General features: G+C 39.1%; 2 protein-coding genes across 5 annotated transcripts; both read right to left on the bottom strand.

The window, feature by feature from the left end:
- Positions 1-646: 646 nt before the first annotated feature.
- hectd3 (HECT domain containing 3) lies at positions 647-8727 on the bottom strand. 3 transcript variants are annotated; one of them, XM_067529223.1, is made up of 20 exons: positions 8600-8727; positions 7777-8229; positions 6563-6816; positions 6335-6470; positions 5892-6013; positions 5526-5639; positions 5346-5428; positions 4857-5022; positions 4616-4697; positions 3809-3991; positions 3592-3644; positions 3336-3504; positions 3130-3243; positions 2937-3026; positions 2228-2434; positions 1921-2050; positions 1481-1555; positions 1198-1279; positions 1041-1112; positions 647-790 (listed from the first exon to the last, which is right to left on the bottom strand). In XM_067529223.1, exons 2-20 carry the CDS (start codon positions 8128-8130, stop codon positions 706-708), a joined length of 2571 nt encoding a protein of 856 aa, XP_067385324.1. In that variant the 5' UTR covers positions 8131-8229; positions 8600-8727; the 3' UTR covers positions 647-705. The 3 variants fall into 3 exon arrangements, with proteins under 3 accessions (XP_067385324.1, XP_067385325.1, XP_067385326.1); XM_067529224.1 differs by having other exon boundaries at positions 7777-8226; positions 8600-8715; XM_067529225.1 differs by lacking the exons at positions 647-790; positions 1041-1112; positions 1198-1279; positions 1481-1555 and having other exon boundaries at positions 2184-2434.
- A 357-nt stretch (positions 8728-9084) lies between these two features.
- best4 (bestrophin 4) lies at positions 9085-12882 on the bottom strand. 2 transcript variants are annotated; one of them, XM_067529227.1, is made up of 10 exons: positions 12800-12882; positions 12533-12715; positions 12327-12427; positions 12012-12245; positions 11305-11459; positions 11105-11182; positions 10605-10688; positions 10449-10529; positions 10198-10352; positions 9085-10092 (listed from the first exon to the last, which is right to left on the bottom strand). In XM_067529227.1, exons 2-10 carry the CDS (start codon positions 12682-12684, stop codon positions 9840-9842), a joined length of 1293 nt encoding a protein of 430 aa, XP_067385328.1. In that variant the 5' UTR covers positions 12685-12715; positions 12800-12882; the 3' UTR covers positions 9085-9839. The 2 variants fall into 2 exon arrangements, with proteins under 2 accessions (XP_067385328.1, XP_067385327.1); XM_067529226.1 differs by having other exon boundaries at positions 9086-10092; positions 10605-10757.
- Between the last annotated feature and the right edge of the window lie 916 nt (positions 12883-13798).

A 13798-nucleotide genomic window follows, 5' to 3' on the forward strand; every position in this document is an offset into this window, starting at 1 on the left:
CATATTACACAGTGCTCGCAGTCTTCGCTCTAATTCATCCCAAAGGTTTTCTGTCGGGTAGAGGTCAGGACTCTGTGCAGGCCAGTCAAGTTCTTCCACACCAAACTCACTCATCCATGTCTTTGTGCACCTGAATTCATTTATTTGAATGGGTGAGCGAATACTTTTGGCAATATAGTTTACCTTTATACATAGTTATTGCAATAATACATTACATGATGGCATTATATGATTATATACAACAGCAATTTAGTTTGATTGATTATTGTATTTTTGCAAACTACTAGTCCAAGCTTGATTTTACTGCAGTATATGTTTTTATAACTATTATTAACTACACATTACACTTTAACCCTTAAACCATCTTATTAAACTGTGGCTTTGTAAGTTTAGTAACGTACTTGGCAGGCAATGATTTACTGTTCATAAAAATATCCTCAGTTTTCATTTACGAACCACAAAATTTCAAATTTTGTTACATGCTGCTTCCTGTTACTAATACTCATAATTAACAGATAAAAGAACTTTGTGGAAAGTCATACACCCTCTAACGATACCCCACTGTCATTAACAAGACTGCCGCAAGTTCAAAAAACACAAAATTAAATACATTTTTTTAAAGTTTCATTCAAGAAACACAATAAAAACAGATATAATAGTGATTTATTAAGTGTGCAGAGTTTGTTCAGTAAATCAGCAGAGAGTTTACTCTTCCCAGGGGCTCATGTCTGTATCGATGGCCACACAGTTGTACGCAGCGTAACGCAGCTTCTCTTCACAAACTTTTGCACTGCAGGACAGAACCAAAAGAGGTGAGGAAGAGAATACAGGCAAATGATGTGGCACTGCGATCAGCAAAACTGTTTTATGAAAACTTATCAATTTCCTAACAGTTCAAAGCCTTGTCTGAATGTAGGGAAGTGTACTGCTTTCAAACCAGTGTCTTCTAAACTTTAAATTCTAAAGTAGTTCATAAAATTTCATGTACACATCAAATGCAGCTACACATTCTTTATAGACAAAACATAAGATTTGCTTACCTTGGATAGTTGGGTAAATAAAGAGTGCTAGAACATGTAGATGACTGTGGAAGTGCATCTGTGGTTTCCGAGCTAAATCCGAAAGCAGAAAACAATTGAAAATAAAGAAGTAAACAGCACTGCCCGAATAATTACATTTGTTTAAGGTTGCACTCACCCTTGTTTGTCAGGGAAAACATAGATTGGTGCAGGAAGACGACTTCTACCAGTTACAAACCTCAGAAACCTGCTGCGATCCTCTGAAAACCAAATTAAAAATCTGTCATTCACTGAGCCAAAAATTCCAGCTTAGAACAATTCAGAACTTATCTTAGAGAAAACGGGAAATACACCAACTCACATTGGAGGGTTAAACCTATGTGCCCAATACGACATGTTGTTCAGAACCTTCAATACAGTTGTCATGTCTGTAAAATGTTACAAAACAAAAGTGAACTCACCGTTGGTAAAGTTTGTCAGTGCCTCCCACAAGTACTGCACTCTGACATCATTTATTTCCAAGTCTTCATAGCGTGCTAGTGGGGAGACAGAAGAAAAAAAAAATTCACAATGAATGGCTTTTGATAATCAACTAAATGTTTTTTTTTCCATTCTGTTCGATTGCTTTTTGTTGTTGCGATACCAACACTGTGTTACCAATTACTGAATTATGTTAACTGTGGGAAACAATAGCCAAAACAGCCATGCTCAACGAGGGTAAAGCCTAAGATTAACATATGAGCAGGCTGATGTTCATCAGGTGTTATGTTTAGTAATAATGATACTAATAATAAAAATCCTGCTCAAAAATAACAGCTGTGAAACTTATAATGCACTTGAATCCGTACATGATGTAGCCACTGGGATAGAAGTTGGATACAACGTCAAGTTGGATACTCACTGAGTCGTTTCAGGGCTTCCACAGATATCTCCGGGTCCCCACACACTTTCTTTTCCACTTCATGCCAGGTGAGTGAGTCCAGCACTGCCTGAGGAACCACTTTCAGCAAACCTGCCTGCATTGCTGCAATCTATCACACACACACACACACACACACACACACAATCCTCACTAAAAGGGTAATGTTATACACTCCATGATTACTGGTTAAGTTCATATTAGACAATAAAGCACCTTTAACTAGAGAAAGTCTAACCACACACCAAGTAGTGATGTATCTGAAGGCAAGACGGCATTGAAATCAGACCTGCTTCGTGCTCTCCTCTAGCCGAGCTTTTTGCACCAGGCGGATGAACTCACTGCGATCCTCATAGTGAACAGCCACATTACTGCCACCGGGGATGAGCTCTATCATCTGGCCGTCACTAAGTAGGGTGGTGTAAACCAGTTCCTCCCCAAACCTGAACTCAAACGTCTCCTTGTCCATGTTCTCCATGGCCTCCAGTAAGTTTACCTAAACACACATCCAAATTTACCTTCAGACAATGACTCAGCGGACTCTGATAAAAAGAAGGGAATAGTTTGCATAGGTGCAGTAAAAGCTATCTGTGAAATGAATAGTCTGTTTAAATGAGTTTAGAAAAAAGAAAAATGTATTTAAGTAAAATTTTGTCTTTGAAGCAGATGATGATTTAAATTTTGCTGCTGACTGAGGCGACTGTGTCGCAGGAGTTAGAGCGGTCATCCACCATTGCTGCAGTTGTCGGTTCGAATTCCCACTCCTCCGGTCACACGTTGAAGCGTCCTTGAGCAAAACACTGAACCCAAACTTAGTTGCTCCGGGTGAGCGTAGGCCAGCTCCCCCATGGGTGTGCGAGTGTGATTGTGAGTGCGAATGGGTGAATGAGAAGCAGTGTAAAGTGCTTTGAGTACCAATAGGTAGAAAAGCGCTTTATAAGGACAGCATTAACTTTGCATCGTTGTGAAGCAGACGTAAGTCATCAAAATGTCTTTACCAGAACAGAGTCTACAGCAGGGAAATCTTTATTCCAGCTGATGGCCTCACCAGTCAGCTGCTTCCACACCAGCCCCGGCAGAGCCAGAACCTGTGGGATTAGACACAGAAGAGAGCAGAAAATTTACTCAGCTATTCTCACTTTGCAACACTGCAAAAAACTTCCATTAGGTGAGAAAGTGATCATCATTCACCAAGAAGTCTTTTCCCCTGAGAGCAGCTCCCATGAGTTGACCGATCCACTCATACTTGTGGAACTCATTACAGGACGGGTTGGGGACATAGTAATCCTTGGCTTCTAAAGCACCCTGGTAGAGCAGTACAATACAGCTTAAGAAAAAATATCACACTCAAATACAACACTCATCTTTACTGTGTGAAAGCAATGATAGGTAGTAACCTGGTTGGATGTACGAGTGAAGAATGGCAGAGGCAAAGGACACTCAGCTGAGCTGGGGCAAAGCTCCTCAGACATGTCCGCCAGGCTGTCCCGAAACCCACCTCCTTGGTCAATGATTCCCTCCGCAATGAACTTGCATTCCCACCACTGATCATAGCGAGCGGGCCATCTGATGAATCAAAAAGAAAAGCTGAAAAATGATTATTTCCAGTGTCATTTAGTGACACCTTTGGGAAAACGTTTAAAACACACACACCTATAATCCAAGGTCTTCTCAAATTTGTCTGATGGCTTAAGACCTTCAAACACCTGGAGAAGAAAAAAAAAAAAGTGACATTAGCACTAGCATCCCCAGACTCAGACAGGAGGCAAAATTAGCATAACGAATTTATGGAGAGGACAAATGGAAAAGTGTTATCATGCGGAAGTCGATTAGTACACTTCCCTCTTTAGGGGAACAGTGCAATTGTTACCTGATTGAACACTGCGTTCTTGCAGCTTGGGTCCAAAGACGGGTTGTCTCTGTGCTCCATGGCCATACGTCTGTTAATGTAGAGTCTAGGCATGAAATTTGGTTTACTGGTCTCAGAGTCCTTCAGGCACTGAGACAGGAGGGCTGAGCGGCGTTTGGACAGCAGCAAGAACTGCTTTATGCTCTAGAGGGCGACAAACACCACAAGATGCATTCATCCATCAGCACCTGCATATTAGTACTACATACAACCAGATTCATGTACTTGTTGGTATGTACGGGAAGGTACAGACAAATTACCATTAGTGTTTACTAATAAAATCACAATACTCAAAAAACCATTGTGTTGAAGTTCCGAAAAAAAACTACAATACAATATGTAAAAATGACAATTACAGCAACAGAGAAGACCTTTTTTAACTTCTCAAAACTAGATAAAAGCCAAGTGACACAACTGAATACTTCAGGCTCTCCACGATACATATTCTCTAACTCTGAATACTAACTGAATTAGCTGTTTTTTGCATCTGTTTTGTTTGATCGCTTTTTTAGCACTGAAAAAAAAAAAAAAAACATCACAATCCCACTTGATCACATCGGTTTTTAGAAAGTGCTCACTGTTGTTCAATGACAGATTGATTTTTAATCTCCAAGCCCTTCACAAGGCACAGTTTCACTACTGTTTAATAAAACTACTGAAAGCTTTTCCTTTTTGTACACTCAGGCATTAGGACATTACTGATAAACAGCTGGTTGGGCTTGTTGCAGCTTATTGTAATTCAGTGCCTATACTGTCAAGATGACTCACTTTGACCTGGTTGAAAGTACCCAGGCTGTAGTCCCAAGCCGGCACCAGGTGTGGGAGCACACTGTCCAGAAGACATATGAACCTGTAGAGAGACCATAAAGCCCATTACAAGTTCACATCTATTTCTATAATAAGTCTGGACATATGTTGGCCATAAAAATCACAATCAGACAGTAAATGTTTAACTCTGTGACATGTCCTGTGACTGTTGAAATTCTGTGTGTGATGAAGGTTGGTCTACCTCTGAATGACCAGTGCTCTGCGGTACAGGACGTCCGATGAGGTGCCCTGCAGACGTGGGTAACGCACCAGGTTAGAGGACTGGAAAACGTCAGCGTTCAGACCGAGATCCCTTTCACATGACGACTTGATCTTCAACCCTCGGATCCGGACATCTATCCCTTCATCTGAAAAGATTGCTGACATTACTGAAGAAGCACTCCATGAGTATTTAAATGTGAAACATGACAGAAAATACATTAGATCAACGGCTTTCGGCTTCAGGGGTCAACACAGCGGAACTTGTTCTGCACGTTGATTTGCCATGAGGTTTTATGTCCGATGCCCTTCCAGCCACAACCCTCCCTTTTCTATCTGGGCTCGGGACAGGCACCAAGTTAGCCATTTTGTGGCTGTATCCCAACCCAAAGCTCTACCCATTGAGCCACCAGGCCCCCAGTGGCAGAAAATACCTTGTTAAACATTTTAAAAAATGCTCAAAAAGCATCACCTCTACATTCCTCAATTCGGATTTCAATGACAGGCAGGTGGGATGTCACATCCTCCAGCACACACACTTCTCCAATCAGGTTACTGGAGACAGAAAAAAGAAGAAGAGTAGAAACAGTTGAAAACAGCAGTGATTGAACTGTAGTGAAAAATGTATTCATACTCACTCAGAAATACTCACTCATCTATAGTGACATCGCTCAGCTTTTTCAGGTTGTCTCCCTCTCCTCCGTATACTGTGACTCTCTTCGGCATGTAGTTGTCATCTGTAGAGTCCACTGTCAATATCAGCTTACTAATGGGGGAAAAAAGCCACATTATGTTCAATAGAAACTCTTTGGCAACAATAAAAAATAAAAAATTTAAGATTAGTTATTGGCAATCAAAAACAAAACAAAACACTGCTTTCTTTTGTTAAGTGTCAACATTTTCTTTCATTACTGTTCTAATCTGCTGTTTATTTTTTCAGGTAATTCATGACTTTAGTGCATTAATATTAAAAAAAATGCAAAAAATATTGTTTGTTTGATAATGTGCATCTCCTTACTTGACTACAGTGCATCTCTTCATGTGCAGGCGGATCCAGTGTTGTCCCTGCATGCCATCGCTCTCCCAGTAAGTTTCAGTGTCTCCATCAGTCAGACAGCTCGCCCCTCCGCTGGGATCCTCCTATTATGTCCACACATTTTCAGACAGTGTGACTACTTTTTGTTTTACCATTTTCATTTTCTTTTTATTATTTTGACCATGTACACCAACACAATGGATTTGAAATGAAACAGTCACAATGAGCAGAATGTTCAGACTAGCAGCTTTAGAGAGATTAGATAAAAATTATAAATGGACCGTGTAGGAATTTCTATTCATAGAACCCCAGTTTTAGTGGTGCTAAATTTCATCGCTGTTTTCACACCCATCTTGGTTTGATGATTATGATTAAGAGATTACACGGTAGGTTCTGAAAACATCAAAGTACTGTATGCTACCCACTGAACATGAAGAAACATCAATGCTGGTCACACACTGCTTCACACTCCCCAGGTTTTCATCCTCTTTGCCTATGTGGTCATAGAAGTAATGCACCAGGTCCTCGTCACATTCATACGTCCAAGTTGGAGGGACATATCTTAAAGTTTTGAAAAGAACAAAACAATACATCTTAATCTGAAAATCTGCTGCTCTAAAACAAACTTATTGATTTCAAACAAAGAAGCTCACCTTAGCTTCTGGACGGCTGCAACATCACACTCAGCAATTTTGGGTTTGGAGCCAATGTACAGTGTGTTCTCTACGTCCACCACCTGCTCCCACCTGTTGCAGGGCTTGTGGTCGTAACCGAAGAGCTGCTGTTGTCTGCTGACGGTCTCCGGTGACTCCACCGGCACCAGCCTGTCACCTCCCTCTGTGTGTTTACAAACCAGGATCCAGCCTTCCTCCAACTCCTGACCCGGGCGGTGCTCCTCCAATTGCTCCTAGTCACACGCATGGATTAAGCAAGTCAAGTATGTATTTTTACACCATATTTATTATCAGCAAAAATGAAGTTCAAAAATTAATATGCACATGTAAGGCTGAAAAATGTGGGGAAATCAAAGCTCAAATAATCAGAACTTGTCCTGATATAAATAATCAATGCACATAATCCAATACATCAAAGCCGTGTGCTATGCTAAGGTGAAGGTTGATGCACTTATGGGCTGTATCCTGTAAAAATAAGTTCTTTAGAATAATAATAACTTGTTTATGTCTAAACACAGTGATTGAACATGCTATTATTTTCACATTTTAACAAATTTTTTCTTTTATCTTTTTTTTTATTGTCCATTTACAATAAGCTTATTTAATTTAGCATACGGTTTGGAAATGGTTATAACTTTTTCCTCAGTTCCTTCACCTCTTTGTTTGAATATGCTGCTATGAGTTTGTTACGACTGATCTAAATGTAAGTCAGTGCAATTCCCAATGACAATGATAGTTTCTCTAAGTCTTATTTTCAGTTAGAAAGAAACGTTCAAATTCCACCGGTTTTTCATTATCATGTGAACACTGGACTCTATATTTGTTTAGACAACAATGTGCTGACAATTACAACGATTACAAAGATAAGAGTGATGAACATTGATTTACATTACCCACACCCACCAGGACATAAAGCAAAGATAGTCGACTATGATAAGATTCAGGAGCGTTATGAATCTGTCAAAGAAGCTTATGGATTACAGAAGAGTTTTCCTGATACAACACATATGAGAAATGAATTTGTTTGACAGGGAGCGTGCACATTTCAATATATTTCTCACTTGCTTTTCCTTTTGATCTTCAAACATATTTAAATAACATTCAGTACCTTATTTGTAGGGAATTTGGGAGAATTTTCCATTGTTCCATTGATTTGTAAGATAATGTGGCTGTACCCAGCTGGTCGAGTTTACCTTATTGATTTTGACCCATAGGCCCTGGCTGTTACAGTATTCCTCTCCTGTGGTGCGGATACAAGTGCCTTTCTTTGGTTCAATGTTGTACTTGCAGGTTTTCTTGCTGTGGAGAATCTGATGTGGACTGTCAAAAACAGGGACAAGGGTTTTTCCCACGTTGAATCCTGCTGTCGATGGTCCAGAAGAGGTTGTGGAGGTGGACGATGAATCCTTGCAGATTTTGTAGCAGACCTCTTTGGGGACATAACACAAACACTCCGGCACTGGCTCGCTCCTCCTGAAACACTCAATGCACCTGTTCAGGAAGCGGATCCTGCCGAGCAGCAGGTGCGGGTTGTCGCCCAAAGACATGATGATGGAAGGGATGGAGGTGACGGTCAGCAGCTCAGCAGCTGCATGAGGAGGGGGCCGTCAGCTGACATTACACCACTGTCCTGGTTTGTTTCCCTGCTGTTTGCACAGGGACCGTGTCAAACAAACAAACAAAAGCGAATGTTCTTGAGAAACACAGGCCCCCATCAACAGCTACAACATTACGTACATTCATTAGATTATACAGAAGGGATATCAAGGTCGAAATCACTTAGTCAGCGGCAAATGTTCCCTGAAACTGTGAGAAAAGTAAATAAGAGTGAGTGTGCTAATGTTAGCAACCTAGCTACAGTAGGTGTTAGGTAAATTACTGCAACTCATGACGAGAGGGGCTATCGACTAATTCGTGCGGCTCACCGCGTTAAGTTTAGGGAGAAGTTAACAGAAGTAATATAATTTGGAAGCTAAAAGACAGAGGTTTGACTACGAAGTGTAGACTTTTACATACCTGTAATGATGGCAAGTGTGTTTTGATGGGAACTTCGGTTTTAGGAAATTTAGTGTGGCTGACTGACAACGCGGAAGCGCGACACTTTTTTGACCCATTCGAATTTCCGTCGGTGCAACTTCAAAACAAAGCCGTATTGCTTATGCTTATTTCTTCAGTTTAGTTTAAATGCAGTTAATATAATGTTTTTGTTATTTGCATAAACTGGTGCAGCAGGGACGTGCCTTGGCTGGATTTTACTAAGTTTAAATCTGATATTTGATGAGAATAAAAAAATAGCTACAGCTTTAATATTATGCTTTACTAAGTGTAAGCAGACCACGTGGATTTAAAGAAAAAGTAGACCACCCGCATGCTGCATGGGCCCACCTGTTTTATGGATTTTGCAGGGATATCATGAAAAATTACAAAATTAAATTAGTTCTTAAGGCACAATTTGAAATTAAAAGTTTGTGTCCTTTATTAGACGATTTTTTAACCCTGTAAGCCATATTTTAAATTTGGCAGCTGAAGTTACAGATTACTTTGCAGATTTCATTAACAAAAATGTGCAAAGTAACCAACAAGTGGTTGTTGATTACTCCGTCAAATAGCAGACATAAAGCTCTTCAAATGTTCTCCAATGCAGTCAGCAACAAAATTAAAATGAATTTAACACATTCCACATAAATACATTCATAGTAAATAGCAAAGGAGGCCTGGTAGATCAGTGTTAGAGCACTGAGTTGCCATACAAAAGGCCGCATATCCGAATCCCACCCCACTAGGTGTGGCCCCGCCCAGCCACCAAGGGCTTAGCCCGGATAAAATGCGGCCGCTGAAGGTACAAGCCGAAAGCCATTGATCTGTTAGTAATAATGCAGCAATATGGGCAGTATGATATTAAAATAGTGTGATGGGAGCAATTCTGAAAAAATAACTTAAGTAGTATAGTATGAAGGTACAGTTCATAAACTATAAAAAGCTATTAATGTATGTATGTCTGTATATATGTGCTTTTATGCTTTAGTAAACTTTTTATGTAACAAAAAAGAAAAAGTGATTAATGGGACGATACACGTAAAAGCAATCAAATTAAGCCAATTTGTGACCTACCATTAGGCATTTGCATAATTACTGACATATAATTACATTTGCATATTCCCATGAATGGAAAATCAAAACATGTACTCATCATCAAACTAATAACACAAATACATAAAGTCCAATCAACTCTCCAAGCAATAAGTCAAAACGTTTCTTAGTTATGGTCCACCGCAACATTAATTAATGTCTTTTTCTGCTCTCTGCTGGTGGCACTGATGTCTTCCTCCCCATCTTCCTCCCCATTTGGATGTGATGAGATGTTCATCAGAGAAGGGAGGCTCCCGACACGCAGGACGCCTTTACCCCTCTGCAGCAGACTGTCAAGCCCGTTGTCCTTCAGAGGTAAAAACTGTTTCTTTTCAGCTGTGTCTGCAGGCTGGTGAATCTCAAGATCCTCGGCGCTCATCCTTCAAACATGGCAAACATTTTAATTTTCCATTGGCTGAGATTTTATAGGACTGTGAAGCTACGGGAAAATGCTCTGAAATAATCTTAAGTATATAATTCTTTACCTCATGTCAAAAGTGGAGCCTTTGAAAGCAGGTTTCATAATCTCTGCTGCTGTCGACAAAGTGTAGGGGATGGAAAAGTGTCTCTGCTCCCAGTGCTTGTCCTTCACAATTTGAGCCAAGTTCTGGTACATATCGTCCACAGCCAACATTGACACCTACAGAAAAGACAAACAGAATTAAAATTGCAGCAGATTACATTCATTTTACACGTTTACAGTAGTTGCATTTGACAGTGGCCTTGAGGAGAAAACCTGGATGTTTCGGTCAATCAATTGGTTGGTTTCAAAGTCATCATCGTCCTCGCCAAATGGATTGATGATCAGCTCCCCCACCTAGAGAAAGGACGCAAAATAAAGTTCCTCTGCCAGTGATGTATCTACATGTAATGTGGGAATGTGTGTTGTTACCTTCAGCCAGCCAGTGTAAAAGAAGAACTGCAGCAGGGTGAAAACAGGGACGTACATGTCGAATGTGTGATCCTTGTATCCTTTCTGAGGGTTCAGGAATTGCCGGCCAATCACACAGAAACCAAAATACGAGTAAACTGCAATAGTAACTACCTGCAGAAATAAGCACCAGACAGTGACAACTCAAATTCATAATAAAGTTTCGGTTTCTTTTGTGTAAGATTGTGACTCATTGTGATGCCATTTCAAGCAGAAACTAGTTATAGAGAAACACATTTTGTTATAGGTTTGTCTTGTACCTTTGACGTAGTAAAAGTGTTATTTCACAGTAAAATAAATAATAATAATTAATAAATTACAGCTTAGAGAAAGCTCCAGTGACTTTTATACTATGATATATTCTATCCAAATAACTCAAATTTGGCCAAATGCCTCAAATTTGTGCTAAAGTACAGTAGTTGAATAAATGTAGTGTTACATTGTTCAGTGTCTGATGCTACCTGAGTGTAGACCAGAGGGATGCTGATCCAGTCATAGTGGAACAGGAGGCTGCACTTGGCCCTGTACTTATTAAGCTCCTGCAAACACAAGGTTAGGATTGTTATATATTATTCGGGATTTCTCAACTCATAATTAGTAAGAATAGAAATAGTTTCAGCATCTGATTGTCTTGTTGGTCTTATAGATTAAAAAAACTCACATCCATGAGAAGTCTCAAAGCTATGTCGTCCCTCACTCGACCCTCCTCTCTTGCCCTGGATGCCAGGTTTGAGAACCAAGTGAGCGGCATCCAGTACTTGTTGAAATCAGAGTGTAGTGACTCAAACTTTTTCAGCTCATGTGTAGTCATGAATCCTAAGAATACAGTTTGTTATTAAATGTAAAGATGTAAATATACATCCATCATACACTCATATTTTACATGTAATAGGTTGGGTTATAATATATTAGTATATTTAAACTTAAATACATTTTGCCACATATACTTTATTTTACACTACACTATAACATGTTAAACATTAGAAATGCTATTTCTATTAACATGATTAACTAACATCATTATTCAATCATATTATTTACTATTGCAATATAAAAAATAATAGAGTGAAAATTTGTACTTTCTCAGGATATTTGTTTCTTACTTTAGCTAAAAAAATAAATATCATTTCATTATGAGGATCCCGATTTCCACACAGATTTTCTTTTTTTAAATACAACTAAAACTTGTCTCAAATACTGTCAAACCTATATTTTAACTTTTGCATGCATTACATGCATTTTACAAGTCATGTTGCACAAACTAATTAATATTTATGTCATGTTTGCAAACATATTTTGCAGTAAAACATTTAAATAAAGCTGCAATATGAGGAAAAAGTCTTGGTCAAAGTGGGGTTCATTGCTCACCAGCTTCCACTACGTGCTCCAGAGTTGGGAAACGCTTGTGCACTCTTGTGCTAATGGAGCGGAGTATAAGAACTGAAGATAAGTTGGCGTATCTCATGAGTGTGCGTCGCAGCAGGCGACCCCGCTCATCTGCCCCGTGGACATTTCCCGACACCACCATCATCAGGTTGTCAGGAAGCGGGAAGCTGGTGTACTGACCCCACCATCGATTAAAGGCCTGGGTCACATAGAAACCTGGGACCAGAAATAAAAACTATCATGCTTTATGTGTAGATTTGGCTTAGTTGGAGAAAGGTCCAGTTCAGTCAGACTTACCCAGTACAAACAAAACTGGGATGTAGTTGGTGTTGGTAAACTGATCACAGTAAAGGGCGACACGCTCGAAAAGATCCTGCTGCTTTGCTGTAAGGAGGAACCTGTGAAGAAACCCAAACCTTTCCATTTAAAACCAAAAGCACTAAAACTTGATCACACTGAAAAAAAAAAAAAAAATATATATATATAGGTATATTCTTATGTACCTGTAAAACAAACTGAAAAAAAGATAAACCCCACAGAACACTATAAACTCCTTGTACAGCAGCCTGTAGATGCTCCCCCTCCACCTGAACAGGAGCTTCGAGAAACCACCAAACTCTGCATTGGCCACCTCCAGTGTGTAAGAAACTGTCATGTTTATATCAAGCTGTCGCAGCAGCAACTCCCTGCAAAATAAGACAACCGAGCGCTGAAATGTTCCTCTTTGGTGCAGTAAAGAACACAAAAATCCTTCTAAAGTTGGATCTTACCTGGGAAAGATGTACTTGCTGGTCCCCTCTTGAGTCCTGTTGATCTGGGAAGAAAAGTTCCTGCTCCTGGATTTCAATTTAAAGCTGTCTGTTGTGTTGTCATAAATAAATGTTATTTTAGATTTATTACCTGGGAACCTGATTCCCAAGTGATATACAGTTACTGAGTACTTGGAAACAGCCTCTGTACAACTAGGGGCGACTTCTGAATGACGAGCCGACACAGAATCTTTACTTTAATACATTCTTTGCTGTAATTAAGGCTATAGGGAAGATCTTATCTTGTATTGAGTATTTTAAGTGATAATCCTTTATACCTGACAGTATGATCTGAGTTAGTAGGAATTAAAATTTAAGTTAGTGTTAATTGGTATAGATTTATTTAATTATTTAATTGTCTGCGGTGTATTTTCTCAACTAATTTGTTGTGAATTGCACAAACCCAAAGCGTATTGACATCCAGTCCAAAACCAAAAGCCCCTGCTTCTTTCAGTCTCAGCTAAATGTCCATTTATGAAATTGATACTTTGTGCAATTATATTTGAGTTTAAATGAAGTTTAAATTAGTTTTTTTAATAAGTTTTTTTTTTTTTTTGGGGGGGGGGGGGATGACAATAAAACAATTACAGCTGGTTTTAATGATCAACACTTCATTTTGTGTAGATCTCTGAAACTTTTACATTCTTTTTGAATTGGAGTGCAGCCGATCTCATGGTGCGTTTAATCTGTCATTGATTATTCTCCTTTTTATCTAAAACCTTATCATAAACATTTTTGAAACCATTATGTTTTCCATATTGTGCAGCTCTGTTGGCCTTTACCTTAAGAGATAAAGATATATATATATATATATATATATATATATATATATATATATATATATATATATATATATATATATATAAAATGTGATGGTAGAAAAATATATGTGTATATCCACAGGTCTTAAAATCAATTTTGTCTTTTAACATCATCACAGATGTTATGAAAAACCTACAA

The sequence above is a fragment of the Channa argus genome, chromosome 14 (assembly GCF_033026475.1).
Source record: "Channa argus isolate prfri chromosome 14, Channa argus male v1.0, whole genome shotgun sequence".
Classification (NCBI taxonomy): Eukaryota; Metazoa; Chordata; class Actinopteri; order Anabantiformes; family Channidae; genus Channa; species Channa argus.